Source organism: Bradysia coprophila, unplaced genomic scaffold (assembly GCF_014529535.1).
Source record: "Bradysia coprophila strain Holo2 unplaced genomic scaffold, BU_Bcop_v1 contig_24, whole genome shotgun sequence".
Lineage (NCBI taxonomy): Eukaryota > Metazoa > Arthropoda > Insecta > Diptera > Sciaridae > Bradysia > Bradysia coprophila.
Window position 1 is genome coordinate 592,601 of NW_023503501.1, and position 26,661 is coordinate 619,261.

At 37.4% G+C, this 26,661-nt stretch overlaps 3 protein-coding genes and 1 long non-coding RNA gene across 5 annotated transcripts in view; 2 read left to right on the forward strand and 2 right to left on the reverse strand.

Moving 5' to 3' along the window:
- The window catches only part of LOC119077613 (A disintegrin and metalloproteinase with thrombospondin motifs 7), a 29,796-nt gene extending 20,985 nt beyond the window's left edge, over positions 1–8,811 (forward strand). For both annotated transcript variants that reach the window (XM_037184832.1, XM_037184830.1), the window contains exons 7-20: positions 120–439; positions 686–787; positions 923–1,036; positions 6,298–6,444; positions 6,503–6,573; positions 6,637–6,812; positions 6,883–7,198; positions 7,268–7,395; positions 7,456–7,548; positions 7,642–7,802; positions 7,866–7,983; positions 8,047–8,218; positions 8,304–8,447; positions 8,515–8,811. In XM_037184832.1, coding sequence (XP_037040727.1) covers positions 120–439; positions 686–787; positions 923–1,036; positions 6,298–6,444; positions 6,503–6,573; positions 6,637–6,812; positions 6,883–7,198; positions 7,268–7,395; positions 7,456–7,548; positions 7,642–7,802; positions 7,866–7,983; positions 8,047–8,218; positions 8,304–8,447; positions 8,515–8,687 — 2,235 coding nt within the window. In that variant the 3' untranslated portion in view covers positions 8,688–8,811. The remainder of the gene's footprint in view (positions 1–119; positions 440–685; positions 788–922; positions 1,037–6,297; positions 6,445–6,502; positions 6,574–6,636; positions 6,813–6,882; positions 7,199–7,267; positions 7,396–7,455; positions 7,549–7,641; positions 7,803–7,865; positions 7,984–8,046; positions 8,219–8,303; positions 8,448–8,514) is intronic.
- Positions 8,812–11,768: 2,957 nt separating this feature from the next.
- LOC119077615 (sulfotransferase 1C4-like) lies at positions 11,769–13,427 on the reverse strand. The gene is made up of 3 exons (XM_037184834.1): positions 13,030–13,427; positions 12,678–12,976; positions 11,769–12,263 (listed from the first exon to the last, which is right to left on the reverse strand). Exons 1-3 carry the CDS (start codon positions 13,368–13,370, stop codon positions 11,890–11,892), a joined length of 1,014 nt encoding a protein of 337 aa, XP_037040729.1. The 5' UTR covers positions 13,371–13,427; the 3' UTR covers positions 11,769–11,889.
- Positions 13,428–18,099: 4,672 nt separating this feature from the next.
- On the forward strand, positions 18,100–19,468 carry LOC119077616. The gene is made up of 5 exons (XR_005087838.1): positions 18,100–18,167; positions 18,356–18,753; positions 18,815–18,883; positions 18,941–19,027; positions 19,243–19,468. It is a non-coding gene; the product is annotated as an uncharacterized LOC119077616 (long non-coding RNA).
- Positions 19,469–22,030: 2,562 nt separating this feature from the next.
- Positions 22,031–23,831, reverse strand: LOC119077614. The gene is made up of 2 exons (XM_037184833.1): positions 23,485–23,831; positions 22,031–23,415 (listed from the first exon to the last, which is right to left on the reverse strand). The coding sequence occupies exons 1-2, from the start codon at positions 23,632–23,634 to the stop codon at positions 22,201–22,203; spliced, it is 1,365 nt and encodes a 454-aa protein (XP_037040728.1). The 5' UTR covers positions 23,635–23,831; the 3' UTR covers positions 22,031–22,200.
- Positions 23,832–26,661: the final 2,830 nt, after the last annotated feature.

Below are 26,661 nucleotides of genomic sequence, written 5' to 3' on the forward strand. Positions count from 1 at the left end.
TATTCAGACTTGATTAATATCATCCCATTTCCATGCCAATAAGTTGTTGTTCGCTGATCCCATCGCATTTATATAAATCGGTTTCTGTGTCGTGTAAAATAACTTATTAATTCCACCAGGTAATTGTTCAAGGTGGTCGCAAGACAAGAGGCCATCATGTGAACAACGTGCATAGAACGAAACGTTCAATTAGCAGCCCACGCCATGTTGAAGCTCTGGTCGTGGCTGATTCCTCAATGGTGGCATTCCATCAGGACGGTTACATCGAAACGTATCTGTTAACCATCATGAATATGGTATCGTCACTGTACAAAGATCCAGCGATCGGCAATCTAATTAAAATTGTTGTTGTGCGAATCGTTTTACTGGAAGATGATGAAACGCATCCCGATTTCAATGTGACTCACATAGCCGAAAGTAATTTGCAGAATTTTTGCAGGTAATAAATCACCGGCATTTTTGACATTGCACAAAAAAAACTGTAAGAAAATCAGGCATAGCACACAGCGAAGGAACACCATAACGAATGAGCAAACGATATATAAAGACAAATTTTATGAATGATGTTGGTCGTTTTGTCGATGTCTTTTGTTTTGCGTTTTATATGCCGAGTTTATCCATCTAATCATTTGCACGTAACTTTATATGTAACGCCGACGATAACGCAACGTAACATAATTTTCAGATGGCAAAGATTAGAAAATCCAAAGAACGACAATGATCCTCATCATCATGATGTCGCCATTCTAATTACCAGAAAAGACATTTGTTCAGCCAGTGGTTGCACGTAAGTGAATATAATATTATAGAGATGTAGCGTTCAATTAATGGCGTCGAATAGGCGCCGCAATGGTTAATGGAATATGTTCGAATAAGCAATTTTGTTTTCTTTCTTCGTTTTTTGTTTGTTTTGTGTGTACAGTACGTTAGGCGTTGCAAATGTTGGAGGAATGTGCAGGCCAGACCGATCGTGCAGCGTAAATGAAGATAATGGAATAACGTTGGCGCACACCATTACTCACGAACTGGGACACAAGTAAGTTGCACTTTTATTCAAAAGGCATGTTTATTGCTAGTCCTTTCGGAAAATGTTGAGAACTTTACTCGCATGTTTTGAGCGGTGGGAATTTACGTCGCGTCTTTATATAATTTTTGAGTGACGAACGAAGTTGCATTTAGTAAGACAGCCAGAGGTACCATATGCGCTATTTATTTGTCTAATTGATCAGACCTGAACTCTATGGTTCAGCAGTTTGTAAGTCAAGCCGAAAATATTCACCAAAATTTGAGGTAGCATAAACAAGCCAATACGGTCGGAATCTCAATCCATTTTTTTTTAAATTCTGATATTGAATTTTGAAGGTTTTTATGGATTTTCCACAATTGAGAGAACAAATTCCTTACTCTATTCGAATTTTTTCAACTTGCTGGAGCGAGTCGCCACCGGTCAGTATCGACTTAATGTTTTTTCGTGCCTTGGGACAAAATTACCGAATTTTCTCATTAAAGGTCCAAATTGTCATTTTATTTCAAAATTTTTCTTTCCTATCTCCGCACCTACAATATCCACAAAGGGAACACAGTCACTCGTTTTGTACTGCGAAGATTATAATTGGGGTCCTTGGCTCTCTAGAATTGTAACGCATACCAGAGCTACACGGTGCATTTAATTTAAGAAATTGTTTGGAAATAAATGAAAATGAAAAATTTGAAATTAAATTGGGGTGCTGGCTGTGAGCCATTTGGTATGCGATGAAGCATGTAAATGTTCTACCGTTTTACTACGAAAATCGTACGCAATTTCGAACCCGAAACACAGTTGTTTGTTTGGCTTAAAATAGGAAAATTCGAATAAGAGCGAAGCGAGGGCTGTAATTTGCTCGAGTTGGAATTTCTCTCTTTTCCTGAGGTGAACACAAGGGCTTCCGTGCGTGCACAACCATTTTTACCTTCAAACGAGCCTTCGAAACATATCAATTTTTCACACCTTCTTTAAAACAAAAACAAAGTGACAGATCGGGTGAGAAGAAAACTATATTCAACGCCCGGAAGAACAAAAGTTGAGAAATTCCAAATTTTCTTATCGGAAATCGTCATCATACAAAACTCCAATGAATACTAATCTTGTCACTGCATTTGAGTGGAGAAATAGTTATTTGTGCCACCGAGAATTGAAATACGACTCTTTTCAGCACTCATTTTAGTGTTGTAAAGTGACTTATTTCAGCACCCGTTTGATGTGATATTACAACACTCAAAGCAGTGTTGATATGGAATTTGTATGAGTTGTTACAGCATTCGTTTGAGAAAATGCAAAGCAATGTGATCGATCAAATTTGAAGAGTGATTGTTTACAATGAAAATTATGATTTTTTGTGCTCTTGTTTATTTCAATTCTCGGTTGGCACAAAGCATGATGTGTTACACGTATTGTAATGAGATTTTTTCAGCACACGACCCAATTTTCCTTACTCGCTCCGCTCGCGCTAGTGCTAAAAAAATCAACATTACAATACTTGTAACACAACATACTATTGTATACCGAAGGAAGAAAATAGGAAATTCCATTCCACTGCTCAATTTGGAATTTCTGGCTTTCTCACAGAGGTGAACACAATTGTTTTCATATGTGCGACATCTGACTAACCGTATTCCTCCAAGAAACAAAAACTTCAATTTGCTACACCATTTTTCAAAACACCAACAAAGGTGACAGTTCAGTGACAGAAAATAGACATTTTCTACACTGTCAAAAAATACATCAACAAAAGATCATTTTAACTTATTTTTTAAACTAATAAAAATAAAAACGTTGAGTTATGACCTCGGGTGACAAGCAACACAATCGAAATTAAATTTCCAACCTTTTTTTGTACATCGGTGAACAAATAACTATTTCACAACGCAGAAAATAGTCTTTTTCTCACCTAGCTGAAACTTCGGTAGCCTTTCTTGTGAAAAAAAAATTGTGTTGACCACCTGAAAAAGTAAGAAATTTCATTTCGATGGTGTTGTTTGTGGCCAGAGCGAAGCGAGATAACCTTCTCTTCCTTCGGTCAACAAATAACTATTTCTCATGGGCTTTTGAGTGGAGAAAATAAGGTTAATCACTCACACAACATACAAAGAAATATTAGCCATGAATGTTGTGAACTAGTGAAAACAATGACTAATGCAATGTTGATCCCTAATTTATTCATCAGGAACTTTTCATACCTTGCCAAGTGTAACCGTTGTTTCATAGTGACCTTTTTATACATGGAAATTCGGTAGTTGATGTACAACAGTCCAGTAGGGAATATAAAAAAAATGAAACCAGCAATGATCTCATTACTATGATAATGATCGTGACATTATGCACAATTTTTATTGATTTATGGCATCAATTTAATTTAGTAATAATTCAATAATAATAGATATTATCAAAGTCATCATAATAATTCAATTAATCACAAGTCGCGCACACGGGTTATACATACATTCTACATTTTAATTGATCGCAGACTAAAATAATATAATTGCAGCCATATAAATTTAAATAAAAAACCACGGCATTTGAATAAAAACCGTTTTCTGCTATACGTTTACATGTCTACACAGGTGTGAGAATAAAATTAATATTTGTAAATTATTTTACTGGATGAATTTACATATATACCGACCGAATTGATATTCACAAATTAAACTATCTGCTACAGTAATTAATTGGAGAATTGTATTTATGGAGTGTGATCAGAAGTAAGATTTGAAAAATTAACGACGACAAAAAAAAGCAACAAATTTATAAATTCGATATCTGATTTGTGTTTATACAACTACGCCTCCTTAATAGAATGCCTCGGTAGAACATGGTTTTCATAAAATCCATAACATTTTTTTGTTGTTGTTGTCTTCGGCTATTGAAATTGTAGTTGAGTGATTTAACAATTCTTTGATTTATAAATGTGCATAATATTAGCGAGATTGCTTTAAATGGATTAAATTTTATTGGTTCATTGACAGAGCACAAAAATAATGTTATTGCCAATCTGGTATTGTACTCTTGAGTTATTGAGCGAATTTATTGAACTCTGTTCTAATAGAGGCGCGTTTTATAATTATTGTAAATATTTTGATTTCATTCGAAATATGTTTTTCTCGACGAAAATGACTAATAATACAGCCAGTTATGTCGTTCACGTTATTGTAATTTATTTGTTTTTGATGTATCAGCCTCGATTTTCGTTCCATATATTATACGTAGACATGTTTTTGCGCAAATTTAGAATATTATTTCAGTTCCGCATTTTATTTTAAAAAAACGAGCCGTCAGAACAGTCGGAGCGTTTGCTGCGACTGAGCCCCGTACAAACCCGTACATCTATTGCGTACGTGACCCTAGTTCGTCCGTCGCCCTACTCTTACCGTAAGCCTACTGCGCCCGTAAACGTCGGTAAAGTAAAATTCTTATGAAATGTGTACGTCTTAAAAATTGCGCATAGCGCAATTACGAAGCCCCTTACGACGTTCCTTTCAAATGTAACACAAATTTCGAATTGACCTAAAATTAAGTAAGTATCATTTTCACCGATTTATATTGATTTTACAAAAATCCAAAATGGCGGCCGACGGCCATTTTGTTAGGAGGTGGAAAGTAGTACAGCTGCTTTACATTCGTTTGTACCTTTCAAACAAAAAAAAAATTGAAATTCGGTCAAAGTTTACTCGAGATATTACCAAAAAACACCACCTTCACTGTACGGCCGAGTAGCCACATATAAGCTCACTCCAAGAGACCTAGCTCACGCTCCGGTGAATCGAATTTCATAAACTTTTTTTTCCCTGATTGGTACGGTCAATACCTATCTAATAAAGCAAAATCCATCTAAATACGTTCAAATTTGGCCAACCTACAAGCAAAAACGGCTTGCCGCCCTGTACCTAGTTCACACCAAGGGGTCTAACTCACGAGTCGGTCATCCAATTTTCATAAACTTTTTTTTTGTCGATCGGTATTGTAAATACCTTTTATTTGACGTATCACTTACAAGTGTAGTGCTTAAATGTCTGGAGATATCGTCGAAAAACAGTTAGGCACTTATTGGGCCCCAGCTCCGGAAGGGTCGACCCAAAATCGCCCATCTTCGAACTTAGCCTCACTATTTTGACTATCTTTCAGGGGAAAAAAAATTTTTGAAATCGGATTTGATTTACTCAAGATATCGACGTGACAGACGGACGGACGGACGGACGGACAAAATTTTTATTGCGGATTCGTTATCTATGAACATAGGCAAACACTTTGCCCTTACCGTCTGCTTCGAATTCCATCAATTACACACGGCATTGTAATCCTATAAGCCCCTTCGTACTTCGTACGGGGCTAAAAATTAAAAAAAAATGTAATAGAGCAGGCTGCACCGCGGTGTCAACAATGTGGAGCGAATTTATTTCATGTTACAACTATATCAACCAGTACGCAGTCTAGTGTTCTAGAACGAATATCGCAGATTGACGTCAAGGATGGCATAGTTGTGATATATCCGCACTTTTTGTTGAATAAAAATGTTGAATGCTAGCTGTCATACCCAAGACCCAAGAAATACACTAATTTTGCACTTGGGTGCAAATATCCTAAAATCCGCTATTTGCACGCGGGTGAGATGAATATAGTCTAAGTGGTTACTATTCCAATGTTTAGGCAAGTTTCTACAAGGAAATATTCAAATTGCTTCTGACGAAACACCCAATTGTTAAGCCAGTTTGTACAAGGAAGTTGCTTCTGTAGAAACACCGAATGTTAGATCAGTGTGTACAAGGAAGATTAAAGTTGCTGATCGGTGACGAGACACTCAATTGTTAGGACAGTTTGTACAACTAAGGTTCAGGTTTCTTCTGAACCCACTCGACCAATTGGCCATTTTCTACAAGGAAAAAAAAGCTTTGCAAGACACAATGGGTGCAAATAGTGTTTTTTGACTGTTTGCACCCTGATGAAAATAGTGTATTTTAAACTATTTGCACCCCATTCGGCTTCAACCGTGAGTTTTCGGTTATTTGCAACCGGGAGAAAATATTCTCTTCGTACAGTATTCGCACTTGCAAAACAAATCAAAATATTCGCTCAATTTGTGGCAACAAGCCACAAGTATTAGAGAAGCCTTCATTGAAAGTGTCTTTAGGAAAAGTTTAGACGAGTCATGTCAGACCCTAGTCTGATAATTGAAATTTATCATTGTAAAAGCAGACAGTGCTGCAGTATCATTGAAACATTGAAAACCCAGTCGACTTACCACATTTGTTAAATTTTGTTTTTAGTTTTGGCATGTATCATGATACAGAAAAAACCGGATGCGATGGTCGCACTGGGAAAATTGTCCATGTCATGACCCCTAGCTTTGAGGCAGATACAGTTCAAGTGTCGTGGTCTAATTGCAGCCGACGGGATATCACACACTTTTTAGAGTAAATACGAGACACATTTGTTGGTTCAAAAGATTACAAAGATATTGTTTGATTTCAGTCAAGGACTGGGAAAGTGTCTTGATGATCCACCCACAGACGAGGAATTTATTTATCCCGATCTGCCACCAGGTAGTTATTGTCCCCATTTTCGATATAAAATTCACATGATGTAATAACAACGTATCCGAACAGGAGCAATGTACAACGCTGATTTACAGTGTCGTTTACAATTCAATCAGACAAACGACAGCATTCAAGTGTGTTCCAAATTGGATGAAATATGTTCGCAACTGTGGTGTCTTGTCAACGATGTGTGCGTAACTCAATTGAGACCAGCTGCACCAGGTACCAATTGCGGGAAACATAAAGTACATTGAGCCTCCAATTATGTGGAAATAATCGTTTTAACTCAATTGTCGTTCTCTCACGCTCATTTAGTGGTGCCAACATCAACAATGTGTTCCAATCGAAGAGCTACCGAATCCGGTAGACGGAGGCTGGGGTAATTGGAATGAATGGAGCAAATGTTCACGATCTTGCGGTGGTGGCATCTCCATGCAAAGCAGACAATGTGATCATCCGACACCGGCGAATGGTGGTTCGTTCTGTGTCGGCGAAAGAATTCGATATAAAATTTGTAATCAGGATTTGTGTCCTGAAGACGAGCCTAGTTTTAGGTCGCAACAATGTGCCATGTATAACAATGAAACGTTCAAAGGGAAGCAATACAAGTGGCAGGCGTATTTCGATAGTCGTAAGTGTTAATTTTGAGTGCTTTTATTGAGTGAATGAGTGAGTCATTAATCGGGTGAATATTTTATAGACGATCCGTGTGAGTTGTATTGTACGGATTCGGAGGATACAGTTATAGTGCCATGGGGTGATTCAGCCGCTGACGGTACACCCTGTAATATCGGAACAAATGATATGTGCATCGCTGGTATTTGTAAGGTAGAACAATTTCTTTGTTGTACACTTGAGCTACAGTGTTATAACTAATCGAATGTTCAGAAAGTAGGTTGTGACTGGGTCGTTGATTCGAACACTACAGAAGATCAATGTGGAGTCTGTGGTGGTACAGGAGAAACGTGCACAACAATAAAAGTGAGTTAATTCAGAATATTTACGGGAAAGAGACGAGGTTCAAGTATGCGGTTGTAACCAATGACATCTGACATTGTTCTTCTTTTTGCGCAGGGAGAGTTCAATAAAAAGCTGAATATATCGGACGGTTACTATGAAATCACCACCATTCCGACCGGTTCGAGACATATTCTCATTGAAGAAATTTCTCCGTCAAAAAATTTCATTTCTATTGGTAAGGCTGGCAGTAATGAGACGTATCTCAATGGTGACAGGTAGGCCAAGCAAACATATTTAGAGTGACTATAGACTCTGCAACAATTTTATTCGATTTGCAGAATTGTGTCGATGTCTGGTGAATTTATGATAGCCAAAGCGATGGGCTTATATGAAAGAGATAACGAACAAGAGAAATTGAAAATTCCCGGACCAATCAAGCACGAAATTACCGTTAATGTAAGATAAATGACATTTAAAGGTCAAATGTTATGTCAGACGATAATGCGATTCATTTCACAGATTCTAGTGCGAGGTAAGAAAAATGGTGGAATTAAGTACGAGTACACTCTGTCGGCCAATTCTACACTCGTTCCCGTATACTATTGGCAACTCGGTGAGTGGGCAGCATGTTCTGCTACATGTGGTGGAGGAAAACAACGCAGATTACCGATATGTATTCAAGACAATAAAGGTACGTAAAGAGTTCTCAACTGTGACGTCACTCTGATGGTAGACGATTTGGTAGTCGAATTAATTTCCCACAAATATTTTCGAAGGAGTTGTTGATGAGGAAAACTGTTGGTCAAATGCGGAAGGAACACGACCCACAGAAAAGACAAGACACTGCAACGAGGATCCGTGCCCGTGTCATTGGTGGGTTGGACCCTGGCAGTTATGTCCAGTAACGTGCAAAAAGCATGGTATGCACAAAAATGGTGGAATAGTTCGAACGATTCGAAAATGTAATGTTGCCGTTCTCGTTATTAGGTCAACCCGAACCATTGAAACGACGCTCGATTATGTGTGTTGATCAAAATGAAATGGCATTACCTGATACACGATGTACAAATGAAACGAAACCGCATGATACTGACGCATGTGGCGCAAATCTTCCGTATTGCAATTCGGACGATAATAACAGTGAAAGCAATATGATTTAATGTGTTTTGCCGCCACTCCGTTTGCTACATATCTCTACTTACAGCAGCGACAAAAGAAAATTCTGATTTTAAAATTTTTATTATTTTTTTTTAATAAAATATTTTGTTTTTGATAAATATTCTACGCAATTTGTGTTTGATTTCCGATAAAAACAGTCGATCATCATCAACCCGAAACGCGAATGGTGCAGCGGCCAAGTGAAAGGCATCTCCACAATAAATCGTATACGAAAGCTTTCACTATTCGTTTACATGGCAACCGAAATCAGACAGCATAAAGTTCCCGCTTTCATTATACAGATGTGAGAAATCCGGTATATTGTAAATTTCGTTCGTAATGTGAAATGAATTCTCCGAATTTTGTTTTTATTAACGGTCATACACAGAGGAAGTTTGGTGTGTTCACCAAAGCTTCTATATTCGCACGAAACTCTTTAATTTTTATTCAAAATCACATTTCCCTTTTTAAATAAGGGAGATGAGAGTAACCAAACTAGAGAAATTTTCATAAGTGTGGGGTGAGTGTGATTAGCTCAATTTTCTTCACTAAAAAGGTCATTCGAAAATGATGTTTTGTTGACGCTTCGTCTGATGACAGTTCGGTGACGAAAATGTCTATTTTCCAGAGAGATGCTAATATAACGACTGGGTCGTTTCGACGGATAGAGGGAATATGTCGAATGACAGTTGGGTTTTTGAGAGAGAATTCAATACATTTTCTCTCAACCAATTTTAAAATCATTCGACATATTCCCTCTATCCGTCGAAACAACCCAGTCGTCAAATTAGCATCTCTCTGCTATTTTCTCCTATTTTGTTTTGACAGTAGAGAAAATCAGTCAAAAACACTCAAAGGGTAAAAGTGACGCAAGTCCCTGGGCATATCGCTGTAGGTGTAGGCATTCTGCACTTGTACGCAAACATTGTCAAAGCAAAAAATTAGACCGAAAAAATTCTAGAAGAAAAATTTTATACAAAAAATGTTGCGTCGCAAAGTGGCAATTTATATCCTCTATACCTTCCATCCGAAAACGGGAAAACCGCGAAATTTCGCGAATATACTTTTTACAAAAGAGTGTTTTCTCAACGTTTCAGAAGATACTCTATCCGAATCTGCAATTAAAAATTTAGGAACTAATCTCGGAACACCTCACTTATATTGAAAATAACCTAAATCCATCCAAAAATCCTATGGAAGTTAAGAAGTGCCAGAGGAATCATCTCTCATCTAAAAAGTTAGGAACCAACCTTGCAACGCCTCGCTTATATCAAAAATAGCCCAAATCCATCGAAAAATCCGATGGAAGTTAGAAAGTGCCAGAGGAATCATCTCTCATCCTAACATTTAAGAACCAACCTTGGAACACATCACTCATGACGAAAATAACCCAAATCCATCAAAACACTTTTTCCAACATTTACCAAACATAATTCATAATTACTAGCTCAAAAAAAAATTACTTCTGACACACACGCACACACACACACAAACAACCACACCACGCTGTTATATGGCATTGTATGGAAACTTCCGGGAGCTCCCGAAAACGCTTGCATAACCCCATTTTAAAAAATCTAATTTTGATCTAGGGCCCGAGATTGACCTATAACCAAAATATCAGGAAAATCGGAAGAAACATTTAGGAGTTGCGAAATCGCACTTTTCCATAGGAACTAACTAACTAACTAACTAACGTAGCCTATTTGAGTTATCTGAAAATACGAAATTTTGCTTATTTTCATACAAACATCAATATTTCGAAGTTTAATATCTCGGCAAATTTTGAAGTTGCAGTAACGTGTGATAGCTCGTTGAACTCGTATGGATGCCTAGACTCCAAATATCTAAGGAGCGAGTTAAGGGGAAGAATTGACAAAGTTGCTAAAAATATGTCCTAAAAAAAATTGTAAAACATTTTTGGTAGTGGACATGCATCACGCCCGCTTACTAACGTGCGGCCATGATAAACAGATTGATGTTTTTGTTTCCTGGTTTCACACCTCGCACATAAAAGTCCTTTTTTTAATTTTATGTTTTAATGGTACCAGCCGACCAATTTTACTAAAATCCAATATGGCGGCTTGCGGCTATTTTGTTGGGAAATTGAAAACAGTGCCGACGCTTTGCAATACTCGTTATCTTTGTTACTATAACAAAGTTTGAAAAGCCTACCTTCACTGTTTCGAGGAGCCCGATACACACTCACCGTCTCAATTAATAGAACAAACTGACAAATTAAAATGAAAAATCATATATTTAATGGTGTGTGTGACAGCTCAGTGTACAGACATAGTAAAAAAGGGATTCTAAATGTCAAAAGTAAAGGAAGTCATTAACGTCAAAAGTAAAGCAAAGTTGACGTTTCGTTTTAGTGGTGTGTGTGATACAATTTTTCAATGAATTTCGGGTCATAATTCCTCTATGCGATAGACCTAGTTCATAACCGTTATTTGCCTGGTTGAAAATTACAATACCTATCCAATAAAGCAAAAATCCGTTCAAACTTACTTAACCTATTTGCAAAAGACGCCCAGAACCTGATTCACACTAAGACCTCTAACCCTCCGATCCCATGATCTGATTTTGGTAAAGTTGTTCGATCTGATTTTGTTAGAGTTGTTCCTGATAGGTGTGGCCAGAATGCTTTACTTTGAGTGCGTAAAGTAGTTTATCGTGGCAGAATTCCGCACCGCGGATATAAAAAAAAAATTACCTCTCATATGGCACGTTTTCAACTCTATGTCTGGACTCGTCTACCATATTCGAACTTAGCCTTTGAAGCCCCCGTGTGGGTCCATTTAACTGGCTGTTTCTCCTTACGCGAACTCGACCTGTTACAAACGTGTTACTGAGCCAATAACACCCCAAGGTCTCGCAATGGAAAGTCTCAAAAAAAAAATTGAGATCGAATTCTTTTAGCATAAATAAGGATCAACGTTTTTCCTAAACGACGTTGTAATTGCGCAAAGAAGTAAAATTCTGATTCTGAGTGCATATCGGATCAGTCACACTTGAAACGTACTATTTCCAACACCGAATTACTAAACTGAGTTTTTCACAAACATTGTAAAAATACAATCAACAAACATATTTTATTAACGTTATCAGTGTTGTTCAGATAATTATTCCGTTTCTTATCTGTTTGATGTGACGTCTTTAAAGTAATAGCAACTCGATTAACATTATACTTGAATTGTATAACTAACAATTAAATCGTATTCCAGTACCCTTCAGTTGCTCATCAGTCCATTCGTCGAATTTCTTAGAGATTTCAGCAGTCATTTCCTGATTGCCTCCGATTCGACCGCGACGAATAAAGCTCCATTTGGAACCGCCCTTTTCCATTACATCCTTCATGTTGACAGAATTATTATCTTTGAAATTATCAATGTTCAGATGTTCCATCAAATCTGGAAGATCCTTGTCGCATAGTGGACGTCCGAGGAATGAAGCCAATTTTTTTAGAGAATTTTCCAAATCAATTAGCAAATCTTCATAAAACAGAAACAAAACGTTACTGTCGTTGCGACGGTTCCATGCATCTTTTACATGTTCCAAATGCGAGCCCCAAATAACTGAAAATGAAATATGGTTGCAGTTGTGCATTCATTGGTGAAAGCTTGAATAAAAACATGCAATATGAGAAGTATAGAGCCTGAAGCTTTAATTTTTCCTCTCCCGTAAGAGGAAATTTTATTTCGTGACGGTATACTTAGTTCGACCTAACATATTTACAGTGGACGTCAGTGAAATTCAGACTTAAATTTGCTTCAGATGTTTTTCAGCTGGTCCATCCTTGTTTACACAGATGAAATAGTTACACTCACGTGTGTGATAGCAGTAAATAGTAGAGACCTTTAAGCAGTTTTATCTAGATTTCACTAACTACCGCTGTGACGCTTGAAATGAAATTACCAGCGTGTCTGCTTTCCGATTGTGGTCGCTACGTAATGTATAACGTTTCGTTACGCAGCGTTGAATATGCCTACCTAAGTTATCGATGAAAAAATCCGCAAATTCTTCAAAGTTGCCAGTGTAACTAAATGCAGGATTTTTGACAAAATGATAGTAGGAGACTGCGACATCTTTTGGATTCCTGGCGACGTAGACAATTTTGCAGCCTTTCGATAGGACATCGTGAGGCATCAGCTTTATCGGAAGATGAGTTTTGATGAATCGTGGAGAAGTCATTTCAGGTAAAACATCTAAGGGTGATGGCGGAAGAAATTTTTTCAATCGCACCGTTTCATCATCGCTCGAATTTTCATCTACCATCAGCGCATTCATCCTTGAAATGAGACTTGTACAATGAATGTTCAGTTACAAATTGCTCGTATTTACTCGAAAAATGGAAAACGAGCGCCCAGTACCGTTTCTTTCGCTGCTTCATAGTTCAGGTCGTTACATAGTAGCCACATCATTTCTTGTGTCCATGTTGTGCCTGATCGTGGATAGGTTGTAATCCAGATGTCATCTGAACGTGCTTCAAAGTTATACAATTTTTCAGCACATTGTGAGTACTGTTTTGGCATAATCCATTTCTCGGGTCCTACTTGTAGCAAACCAGCGAAAGGTCCTTTAAAATATAACAGGACCCGTTCCTTCGATGCTTCGTCGATAGACACTATTTCAAACGGTAATTTTTTGTAATTTTTCGAACCAACTGATCCATTTAATTCCATTGTTGAACAGATACTGACTTAGATGTTAACATCTGAACAAACCGCTGATTTTTGTACTGTGGTTCATATCTTAACTTTGGTGATTACGCCACTGAACACATAAACAAGTAATTCCAACACAAAAACAAAGTTTGAATGGGAAATCTCATTTATTGTACTTAGTAGTTGTGTACTTAGTATATAGAATGGTTATATTTGAAGGTAACTATACTATTTATGCAACAAGTTTCGTAAGTTTCGTTAAGACGGAACTTTTTCATGCTTTTGATTTGGTGTTGTATGATAGTTATTTGTGTAACTGTCCATCAGGACTATTGACTTCAGATAATTTCACTTGATTGCTAAAATCAAATGTCCCAGGCAATATTTTACGTGAGAATCACGAGACAAATTCACATTTTTGTTTTATGGAGGACTATACCTAACCTTAGGTATAACGACCAGTTTACTGGGACCAAAAACCAAAAAACCATTCAATAGCAAAACTGTAAAATTTGTGAGCCTGGAAGTTATGTAGAATCTGCACTGAAAAAAAGTTTTTCGACAATTGCTGTGTGCCGGATATTGTAACTGTATGCCTTATAATATAGGTAAGAGATCCATAATATTATGGCAACTGAGCCCATATTTGCTTGATATGGTTAATGTGCCTATAATATAAGCTCGGTACATTACGCATAATATAGCTGTATGCTTTATTATGAGGGTACAGGCCCCATATTTCAGAAGTAAAAAATATAGCTGTGTGCCCCATATTGAGCAATTGTATGGGACTCATATTCATGTGAAAGGAACAAATCTTAAAGTAAGTGCGACTAAGTCTCGTACATATCTTTTCTTGACTTTTTGAAGGAAATGGAGGCTAGCTCCAGCCAATGAGGTGTTTTGGTAGTTCTTTTTGTTGATTTGCGAGTCGAAGTAATTAGTATTCGTTAAAAATGAAGAACAGTTAGTGAAGTAGAAGTAAAAGTGACTGACATTCGTTAAAAATACATAAGATGACAGTTCCTAGTCGGTTCCTAGCTTTTTCTGTGAACGCGGCTTTTGAAAATCATAATCTTCGGCTTCGTTGGAAATTCTTTTGATATTTCTTTTCAAACTTTTTTTTTCGCGACTTGTTTACCACTTCATTGTGATTGTGATTTCTTTATGCTTGCGTATCAACATTTTCTTAAACCCAAATTTTAAAAATAGAAATGTGCTAGCTTCCTTTGCAAAAAAACTGAAAACACTCGGTGTTCAAGATTTCGATTTGGAAGCCCAGAAAAATGATGTCAAATTTTCGGTCGTTTTTCTTTCAATTTTTAATTTTTGGTTTTCGGTTGTCCAAAAAAGACTTGAACAAATTTTGTTGGTTTTTCTTTCTTTCAAAACAATTAAGTTACCAAACATTTGGTTGTTTTTCACAATTTCGAAACAATTATGACAACCAAAATTGTTCCATAAAATGACTAAAAATGCTGATTAGTAAATGCTAGAAAATGTAAAATATTTCATAAATTCTGTTCAAAACTTCATTGTGATCGAATAATATAGCTACACAGTCCATATTGTAATAACAACGCTTCAAAATAAAACATGTCATAGCACAAGTAAAGTTAGCACATCAGTAGCATAGGTTTCCGTTAGTTTCTCGGGTTAAGCATCAATCGGCGCGGTTAGTACTTAGATGGGTGACCGCGAAAAACATGTAAAATAATAAAAAAAAAATATTTAAACGTCATAATATGAGTGGTGTACCCATATTATAAATCACACAGCTATATTATGTGTCTCAGGGCTATAAGAAGTAACGCTATAATATAAGTAGTACATCCATGTATATCCGGCATACAGCCACATTATCCGGCATACAGCCTTTTTCACAACAGTTTTTCCAATATGGGGCACACAGCCTCGGCCAAAATAAAGACCGTGCTAAGTCCACTTATGGGTACCACAGCCACATTATTTTTTTCCGTGTGTTGAATACGAAAATGTGATAATTCTTTAATTTTTTTAAGAGTATTGAAGGCACACAACAATCTTTTGTTGATCACTGTGAGACCATTCGGTTATTGAGACTTATAATCGTAGTAAATAAAGAAACTCATACGCGGGCCAAAAATCCTATGCGAGACTCGTGAACTCGTGATGAAAGTGAAAAGTCTCGTTTTCGTATATTTATTGACCTAGGCTTCGTTTCGGATCAACAAAATTCACACGAAATCCGGACAAGTAGCGAAATGCTTGTGTTTTTCTCATGCAATGTTTTCTAACAAACTCGATTCGCTCGTCACATCTAATGACAAAACGAACCCTAGTAACTTGTTGCATAAATACCCGTTTTCTATCTCTGTACGAAAAGTACTCTTTATACCGGACCATATATGAAGGAGAGATATATAAGACATGTAGAACAAAAACGTTGGTTAAAACAAAGTATATAAACACTGACGGTAATGTAAATGCTCAGTTACGCACGGAGCCCCGCTTTCAGGTGAATTCAGTTTCGTTATGCAGCTAGTGGTGAGGTGAGTTCGATTCCATACAAACTTAGCAGGTGCGCCAACATTATTTTCTCTGATTCGCTGAGAGTTTGCATCACTTTCAGTGTTAAAATATTTTGGGCTAAAGGACCTGAGGTACATACCACTTATTTTGAGCTAATTGCATGTCCTACATCGCAACACCTTCGTCCCATACAATTTTGACATTCAACAAGTTGATAATCAGAGTTACCAACACAGGTTCTATTGTCAGACGAATATTCACCTTTGTCGCACTCCTTCATATCTGACCCGATCGTTAGCTTTTTTACATGCAGCTCCGGCTGTCAAAAATAATTTTTGCTGAAGCTTCACTGATCGCCCGATAGGCCGCCAACAGTTAGCCAGTCCGGACCTGAATAGATGCTACTATCCAACTTTATTATTAGTGAAAGCATTAAATAAAGGCGGTAAATTAATTAGTGATCTATAATTACGACAGGAAATAGTAATTAGATAGTGAGCGTTCCAGTTGTAATAGTACATTACTGTCTTGCTGGGACATTTTTTGTTGAGGGGTGTGGGGAGGAATGCATTCCACACGCCTCAACAAAAAGTTTCCCAGCAAGACAGTACGGTACTTTGTTGTCTTGTGACCAGCCAATGCGAAAAACCGGTTTTGAGCAAGACAGTAATAACGTATTTTCTGGCCGCAAGACAACAAAAATAATTGTTGTGCATGTTGTTATGTGGTTAATACGTTTCCACATTCGTTTAGTATGTTCATTATTTGTCGATAAATTGAAGCATATATACACAGGCCATACTGGAAAAGATGGGATCGAATAGAAAATTTTCGGACACAATTATGTTTCTATACAATTTCGGAAAGTATTGTGGTTTATCGTGCTACAGTCTCTCAAAAAAACAGACGACATACGAAGTGTCTTTCGAAACAACCGACTTTTTACAACTCTGTTCGGTTATTGCGGCATTTCTGACTCTGATTTATTACAACATTATAACTGAATGGAAAATTACAAATGGTGCGAAAAATACGGTCATTTTTAACAGTGGTCAGCAGATTCTTGTTAGAACAGCATTAATATCGGCACTATGCGGAATGTTGCAAGTATTATTGATGCGACGAGTATTTTGGGAAATTGTTAACTTACTGAATGGAATCGACTATCAGGTACATGGACAATAACCATCATTTTACAGACAAAATTTCTACAAATAAAAAACAATTTTAGATGATGCAGTTGCTCAAAATTCAGATAAATTATAACAGCCTGTTCCGTCAGACGCTTATTTATGTGACTTTCAGCTTTGTACTATTGGCATTGGTTTATTGCAGTTTGGGCTACTATTTCTATATCATAGACGGCGGTTACAATGGACTACACTACCTTTTGTCTTTTGTACTGTCAAATGTTGCGTTCGTGTGTCTTACAATCCAATTTCAAGTACTTATGTATTCCGTGTACATGAGATTTTCGAAAATGAATAGTTTGGTTGAGTAAGTGGATTAGGCCATGTTAAACTCTACATACTTTTGGTAGACATAAGTCGTAGTTCGTTTAACAAGTAATAGTATGTCCTTTATGGAAACAGGATTTAATCGGATGAATGTTTCTGTCGCCCAAGGACTCTGTGACAAAATAGCCCTCGTATCTGTTTCCAACATTTTCCCATTGATACATAAACTTCAATTACTCACTGAGGCCCGGTGCAATATGTGGTCAAGTGGGTGAAAAATAGAAAGTCGAGAAACGTTGTCCACTACGTATTTCCCTCGTTTGTCAGTAGGCGTGAGTAAAACGTACTAAACATAAACGAAGATAACGATAAGGCGAGGTCGAGGTCAACAAACTTTCGAAAACGTGACTTTTCATTTTTGTCCCAATTTATGTAAAGAATCTTCAATGCTGAAAGGAGGTGCAGCGACCTTGCCTTTGAACAATTTTGGTTCGTAATATCTATTTTTCTTACATGTGCAGTAATTTTGCGTAAGAGATGTGAAAATTGGTGGCCCCAAAGTTTCCAACACATCGTATGCGCAAAAATCTAGTTAGGGACAAGATTAAAAGTAATGAAAACAAAGCACTATGCACTAGAAGTGTGATTGTCACAGCATTAGTAAGGAACAACGTTTTTCCTGAACGACGTGGGAAATAAGCGACGAAGCACATTACAGTCACAACATTAGATCATCGATACATGAGACCTCGCATGAGACAACAGTTGCACTTGTCAATAATTTCCGATTTATCCTGCTAGATAAATAAAATAGTGACGTCACAACGTGGTTTCGAGTATGATAATAGTAGATTATTCACCTCTGTCCACATGTTTATTTAGACACTTGGGGAGTTATTGCATGAGCCGAAGGCGAATGGTATAACCCCAAGTGTCTAAATAAACATTTGGACAGAGGTGAATACGCTATTTTATCTACCGACGGCGAAATAATAGCACTGTTTCACTGCTATTATTTCACCTAGGTAGATAAAGAATTTTACTTACAGATCCAACTTGTTGCAGAAAGAAGGTCATCTGCTTATACCCTCCAAAACATTAGAGTTTCAAAAGATTCTTTTCTCAATAGCAAATATAACCGACCAATTAAACGCTGTCGTACCGAAGATATGCTACTACTTTGGACCAACTGTTTGTTCCTCTTCCGATAAGATAATTTTTTTTTGTTAATTTACACTCAATTTCAGATGATATTTGCATTCGGCGGCTTATTTGCAATATCGGTCTTCAACTTTCACAATTTCTATAGGACATTGGGCGAAAAGCACACACCTGAATTTTACTTACTAATTTTCGCCTATGATATTCTCAGCTTATTGTTTTGCGTCTGGGCTGGGCTGTGCATTTCGATCTCTGCCTTTAACACTAGCTCGGTAAGGTAATTGTAATCATTTCGTAACAAATGTCAATACTTACATTCATCCGGTTATAAAGGCTAAAAGGATGGGCGTTCTGGTTCATAAAGTCATGGCACGCACAAACGAGAAAGCTTTCATTCTTAGGGTGAGGTCGAGCTTTTTGTACCATAGTGCTTTGTGACTTAATGACTTTCTTGTACAGCTAAAAATCCTTTCCCAACAAATTCTCCATCGGTCGCCTGACGCTTCATTTGGCATTTTCTCCTTAAATTGGTCCCTTGCATATACGGTAGGTATTCACATTGATGTGTTTAGTACGACAACGTTTTGATGACGCTTTTTCCTTCGGAATTCTAACTGTCGCTCTCACGTAGCTATTTCCCAAATTTAGTGTCAAAATTTTCTCAAAATAAATAATTGTCGCCTTCAAAATGTTGTAGCGTCCTAAACAGATCCATTTTCAGCGTTATCCAGATAATAAATGTTACATTTTCCGCATGACAGTATGTTGCATCCGTTGTGTCGTACATCGTTATCTTAATTCAGTTTGAAAATTATATTGCTGACGATTCAAAAGCTCATTGACAGCAGAGGTTCATAAGATTGTGTTGGCGAATAAAATCGTAAAGATGAGGTGAAATTTTACTCGAAACTAAAATTTGCAAAATGATTTGTTTGAACATCAATTTTATGAATAAAGTATGCAGCCATTAAACAGTTGTTGATTATGATCATTAGGGAACGTCAGATTGTTCGAATAGAAACGGAATGTCCAACACAAATGGAAACACAAAGAGGGATTCTTTTGAATTTCGACTGACCCGAAATCGGCGCTATTTTTTCCGGGACTTTTTTATATATGCCTAGTTAGGCCTTGGTGCCTAGGCCCCAAAACCAGTCTCAGATATTTTTGATCTTCCATACCTGGCTGGTTGTAAGTGGCCAAAAGTCGAAAATTGAGGTTTCGTAGTTCGGATTTCATTTCAGTAAGGTGGCGAGGACACGGGCGTGTATGGGTTCGTTGGAAAGCTGAGGTCAAGTACTCCTGGGGCAAATATTACCTTCATAAAATTTGCTGATAATCGGCCGAAAATATGACTTCTGGAAAATTTCTCAGAATCGATGGAACCTCCGTGAACTTTGATGAGAGCTGTGACCTCACTAATGCAATTATTTGATTAAATTATTACTTATTATGAATGTGGAGGACCTCAGCTTTACACCGATATCCATATTTAGTAGTTTGGCGGAGTGAAACACACAGTTTTCATCTGTTACGTAGTCACGTACCAAACCAAGCAATGTTCAGCAACTTTGTTCTACTCGTCAATACCTTTCATTTGATATATCACAAGCAGCTATTGCGTGCGTATTTCGGTAGATATCGTCGAAAGACTGAAAAACACATATAAGGCCCTAGCTCTGGAAGGGCCGACCCTACCATGCCCATTTTCGAACTTGACCTTACTTTTGTCGATACCAATCGGGGAAAAAAAGAATTTTCAAAAAAGGTTGTGATTTACTCAAGCTAGAGGGGTCAAAGACGGACGGACAGACGGACGGACGGACGGACGGACGGACGGACATTTTTTTTATTGCGGATTCGTCATCTATTAACATAACCAAATGCTTTGCCCTTACTGTCTGCTTCCAATTCGACGTGTTACAAACGGCATATTAATCTTATAAGCCCCCAGTACTTCGTACGGGGCTAAAAAGTTTGTGTTTTCGTTTCTGTTGGAGGTTTCGTTTCTGTTCGAGGTTCGAACAACCTGACGTTCCCTATTGACTTAGCTTTGTGAGACAATTTTAACTTAAGAAACTGTGACGATATATGTATCAGTCCCAGGCCTTGTTTTAGCAGGCAGCCACCTATCCACGCCATTAGTCGTATAAATTTATACGTCAGAGAGAGCTTTTTTCTCCTTTGTTACGATCTGTCAGCTTTTCTATTTTGCGATTTAGTATGGAAATGAAAACTAAAATTGAGATATCTTTGCTGTTTTAAGTGATTAATCGATTCAAACACATTTTAAAACATTTTGGTCCAAAAAAATATGAAAAACCACTTAAAACAGCAAAGATATCTCAATTTTAGTTTTCATTTCCATACTAAATCGCAAAATAGAAAAACTGACAGATCGTAACAAAGGAGAAAAAAGCTCTCTCTGACGCATAAATTTATACGACTAATGGCGTGAATTATCTCATTTAAAGCTTTATGAATGACAGAACAAAGGTTTTATCGGGTCACTCATACTCATACACATGTCCAGCCCATGACTGAAATTTACAAACCAGCAGAGGGGTGGATAAACCACAAAAAGTCACAACAATGATAAACTCTCTAAATGACCGTTTTTCTAAATTTCTTATTTGTCTTAAAGTACACGACATCTCAATTGTCTCACATCTTATGATTTCCACGTTTTCAATGAATTCCACACATTCCACACAGCTCACACTGTATCAGCATGATCCGCTGTTGTTTCCAAGGTTATTAGGAGGTTGGGCCAACAGCCTTTTTTCGTGGTGGCATTAAATTTAAAAAAAATGGCTGCTACTGTGTTGCTGTTGCGTTTCAAATTAGTTAAACTCTTCGCTGTGGCATTAAAGTGAAAATATAAGTGACCGCTGCGAAGAATTCACCTAATAATATACAACCTTGTCAACCACAGCGAATCATACTGATACATAGTGTGAGCTGTGTGGAATGTGTGGAATTCATCGAAAACGTAGAAACCATAATATGTGATAAAATTGATATGTAGTCTATCATTTCTCTATAATATTCGTTATGGAGAAATGAGAGAAGTTGGAGAAATAAGAGATTTAGAAAAAGACGGTCATTTAGAGAGTTTTCGTAGTATACAACACAATTCGTATCCTCTCGAAATTCATATCTATCGGGAAAATCAAAGAAAATATTTTTAGAAAATCCAACTATTTTTGGGAATACATTCCGTCATATTTTATTGATTTTCCCGCACATTTCCTGTATTTTCCTTGATTTTCAAAAAACAAAAATTGCAGGAAAATTTGAAAAAATGTGGAAAAATATAGGAAAATTCAAAAAATTTGAGAAAATTTAGGAAAGGTAAATGCTTTTTGCACCCGGGTGCAAATGACATATAAAGACTATTTGCAACCAGCTGCAATGAAAATCACGCTTTTGTTATGGAAATTATAACAGAAACGTTACCGTTGCACTGGAAGCACAATCCACATACATTCCACAATTTTTGGCTGTATATCTTTATTTAATACAAAATAAAGAGACTGCAAATCGAGTTCAGTTCTTTTGTAGATTGTGTTTGGTGTTTATTTCAGGAATTATTATGTACAACATGCGAATTATGGCGAATATTTAGTGAAATGATGGCAAATGGATACGGGGATGATTTACCCGTGCCCAAGGTGATCCGCTACAAAAATGAAAATCCAATTCCAATAGTTAAACGATTAGCTTAAGGTGGAACCCGAATATGCAACTGAAAGTCCCAGAATCAGCAATATTTTTTGGATTCCACTTTTCGCACAGCTTCCAGCACTGCGTTTGAAAATATGTAACGGAAATTCGTCAGCCATTTTCTGATATCCATTGACATTCGGATGCAAATAGTCTCCTGTATTGTACAAATCCGCCAGCTGATCCGGATGAGTTGCATTCCGCAGTATTACATCAAAATCAATCACTTCATGGAAAGCGTCACTTTCACGAATCCATTTGTTGACTCGCTGTCTCGTTGCTTCTCGATTGGGATCGGTATACGCTTGCAGTGTAACATTCCCATTTGGAGCACTGAATGGTGTAATCGTTCCGGCAAAAACAGGCACATTAAATGCATGTACGCGAAGAAGAATTTGCTTGTAGGCAGCAATTATGCGGTCTCCAACGTTCTGTTGGGACGCAATGTCAGTGGCAGTGGTACCAATGTCATTTACACCTTCAAAAATCATGACATAGGAGAGACCAGGCTGTGCGAGTACATCACTGTCGATTCGTGACAGGACATTAGGACCTAAACCATCGTACAATATGCGGTTTCCTCCTGCTGCCTTGTTGATTACTGCAATATTAGAAGTATCGTCGTTCATCTGCATTCGGTCGAGAAGGAGATCTGGCCATCTGTTGTTTCCGTCTGTATCACTTCCTCTACCATCGGTGATGCTGTCGCCGACGATGACAAAAGTTTGAGACAATGAAGGGACTAACACTTCTACTGACGACAGGAAATACCAATGTGCAGCACTAGCAAGTGTCGGCCCTGTCAATGAAGTAGCAGAAACCTGGTTTCCGTTTGTCCACCAAGACGTCGTTCTACTACCAGGGTGCGAAGTAATGTAGTTACTTTCTTGTCCTTCAGCCAAATACATTGTAACTGTCAAAATTGATTGAGGCTGTACCGACATATCGATAGGATCAGAAACTACTAAAGCGCCTTGTGGTATAGTAAATTTATTGTCACCACTAAACGTGACCGTCTTCATTGTTTGCGTTTGAATAGAATTGATACCGGCAACTTGATTGCTAGGCAAAGCTACGGTGACTGCTGTTATAGGTAGATCGTAGATACCGAATGCATTGGAAATTTGCAGTCGGATTCGGATCCCACCAATTGACGTTCTAATTGTCTGGCGGATAGTTGCATTTTCGAACACACGTCCAGTTACGTTCTGAAATGTTTTTTTTTTGCATAAAATTTTTTTAAATTCTGTCAAATTACTTAAACGATTCAAGCATACAAACGGAGGCGATGGAAGGTTATTAGGTTCCGTCAGTTGCGGCATGTTTCCCCATGTTGGAATCCAACGATTGCTAGATGGTTGACCTTCACTGCATTGACACAGGTACACAGCTAGTAGCAACTCATAAAAACTGACCATTTTGACCATTTTATTGAAGGGAAAACGCCACCTTTGTAGAAATCCTTGTATAAACCACAGAGTCTGAAACTACCGACCAATTTGATATCTCGTAACAATGATCACAAGCCAAATTAATGAGCTTTGCAGTTTATTTAAATTTTCTAATTAATTTTGTGAAATCGTGAGAAAATTTTAATTGAATGTCAGCATTATCGAATTCTAAAAGCTGGTATAACTGGAACGACCACAATATATAATTTGCTGATAAATAAAAACGGAGATAACGTTATCTCCTAGATATTTTTTGAATTGTCTGTGACATAATTCAGTGTGTGCATCAGTGCATCGTCATCAGTGCCGGACTGGCTCAAAAAAGGCCTTCGAGCGTTGTATGGAGACGTTTTTCAAAAAGCCCCTCGTTGTCATTTCTCCATACAAAAATCAAAAGGCCTTTCGGGAATCGCCCGAACGCCCATAGGGCCAGTGCGGCACTGATCGTCATATCGTCACTAAAGTACTGAAGGTAACCGAAAACCCTCAACGGATCTCGACTTTCTGGTGCGTTCACCTGGAAGCAGGGATGCGTGCGTTACTGCGCATTTACAGTATTTTCAGTGACTACATACTTTCCTGTCTTCTCTATGCGAAAGTTGAACATCACATTTTTTTACTGTAAGGGCACAGCGTCTGAGCAAATGTCATTGGATTTTAAAAATTATTTTTTCCTGGTGGATGACAATTGTGTCAAAATGGGCATATAAATTAAGATTGGCTCACCTAGTTTGTGTATATTACGTAGGTGGAAGCACGGGGTTTCAGGGGGTTTCGAACATTTAGTTTTTTCATGTTGCAGATATTGCAGTGTCAAATTATGTCCAAGATGTGACATATTTGCAAGGTATTGGCCTTTTTCACAAAGTATAATCAGCGTAACCTTCGTAAGGTACGCCCCTGGTGAGGTCTTTTTTCTAATTTCTGTTTGGAACTACCAAATACCAACTATTTGACCTACCAAAACTACCACATTTTCGAATTGCAATGTTAACTGTGAACTATCGGTTATCAGATAACAGATAATTATTATTTGCCTGGTGTTGATATGCTCATGGTGGCTTTGCAATTTTGAATGTCGATCCAGTCCACAACTACCAAAACTACCGACTACCAAATTTCCGATTTATAAATAGCCGAGCATGTAGAATAATTTCGTCAGTCGGTGCGTAGTTCTCGAATAGTAAACATCTCTTCCCCAAAAATTACGTTTGGTAGTCAATTATAGCCTTGGTAGTCCAACTACCAACTACCAAATTTTCGAATTGCAATGTTAACTGTGATCTATCGGTGATCAGAAAACAAATAATTATTATTTGCCTGGTGTCGATATGCTCATGGTGGCTTTGCAATTTTGAATGTCAATCCATCTCGCAACTACCAACTACCAAATTTCCGATTTATAAATAGCCGAGCATGTAGAATAATTTCGTCAGTCGGTGCGTAGTTCTCGAATAGTAAACATCTCTTCCCCAAAAATTACGTTTGGTAGTCAATTATAGCCTTGGTAGTCCAACTACCAAATTTTCGAATTGCAATGTTAACTGTGAGCTATCGGTGATCAGATAACAAATAATTATTATTTGCCTGGTGTTGATATGCTCATGGTGGCTTTGCAATTTTGAATGTCAATCCAGCTCGAAACTACCAACTACCAAAAATACCGACTACCAAATTTCCAATTTATAAATAGGCGAGCATGTAGAATAATTTCGTCAGTCGGTGCATAGTTCTCGAATAGTAAACATCTCTTCCCCAAAAATTACGTTTGGTAGTCAATTATAGCCTTGGTAGTCCAACTACCAACTACCAAATTTTCGAATTGCAATGTTAACTGTGAGCTATCGGTGATCAGATAACAAATAATTATTATTTGCCTGGTGTTGATATGCTCATGGTGGCTTTGCAATTTTGAATGTCAATCCCGCTCGAAACTACCAACTACCAAAAATACCGACTACCGACTGAGAGCTACCAAAACTACCAAATTTGTGGAACAGACAGACAGACAGACAGACAGACAGACAGACAGACAGACAGACAGACAGACAGACAGACGGACAGACAGACAGACAGACAGACAGACAGACAGACAGACAGACAAACCGGCCATAATAGGGTATTTTTTCTAGAAGAAAAAAGACCTAAAAACAAATGTTTAAAAACCCCTGCTGAACCGTGGCGATCCTCTTGTCAAACGGACAGTACATAAACAAATTCCATCATTTATTTAGGTCGGCCCTTCCAATTTTGCGTTGATGTGATCGACAAATATGCTGCTCATGTATTTCTCGCCTTAGGGCCAGATAAGTTTTTCGAGTATATCTACAGAATAACAAATTTGATTAATGTAAATTAAATAGATAATAATGACGATACTGATCCAGTCAATTATTTTTTTAAAAATAAAATCGGAACAGTGTATCGTAAATTAAGTCTCTAGAAACAGAGGGCATTTTGGGCCGAGGTGTTTTTCATATGTAAATCGAGTAAATGTCATCAAATTTTCCTAAATTTTGGTAAAAAAGAAACAAATTGGACCTTTAGACTGAAGCTGCTAAGGCCCTAAGTCTTTTTTCGTATAAGAAACGAGTAAATTCTTGCCGATTCGGCAAGTTTTTTTTAGGTAAGTACTAATCGCACAAAGTGCGAATAGTCAAATAAAGACTAATCGCACTTTGTGCGAATAACTTTTTCGTTTTTTTAACAACATTCCATCCAAGAAAAAATGCAATCCCACACATGTTAAAGTATGTCCTGTAGCCCCTCAACTAATTAAAATAACATTTAATTTACGTTTAATTAAGGAATGTTCGTTTTGTGGAAACAATATGAGGCTACAATTTCAATTTTCGTATTATGTCTACTTTGTAATTATTAATCAATCGATTAACCATGGCCACGGCCAGTCATCGTTCATTATGTTAAATTTGAATTTTAGTTTGGTAGGTCGTGTTAAGGTTATATGTTGTTCGCATTAAAATGAACTCACGAAAATCGTTT

Excerpts from the sequence above, each read along its gene's own strand:
- LOC119077615 (XM_037184834.1), bottom strand. The coding sequence starts at position 13,370 with ATGGAATTAAATGGATCAGTTGGTTCGAAAAATTACAAAAAATTACCG. Across the intron at positions 12,977-13,029 it reads GCTCGTTTTCCATTTTTCGA|GATGAATGCGCTGATGGTAG; the intron begins GTAAATACGAGC and ends TCTCATTTCAAG. Across the intron at positions 12,264-12,677 it reads TTTTTTCATCGATAACTTAG|TTATTTGGGGCTCGCATTTG; the intron begins GTAGGCATATTC and ends TTTCATTTTCAG.
- LOC119077614 (XM_037184833.1), bottom strand. The coding sequence starts at position 23,634 with ATGGTCAAAATGGTCAGTTTTTATGAGTTGCTACTAGCTGTGTACCTG. Across the intron at positions 23,416-23,484 it reads ACCTTCCATCGCCTCCGTTT|AACGTAACTGGACGTGTGTT; the intron begins GTATGCTTGAAT and ends AAAACATTTCAG.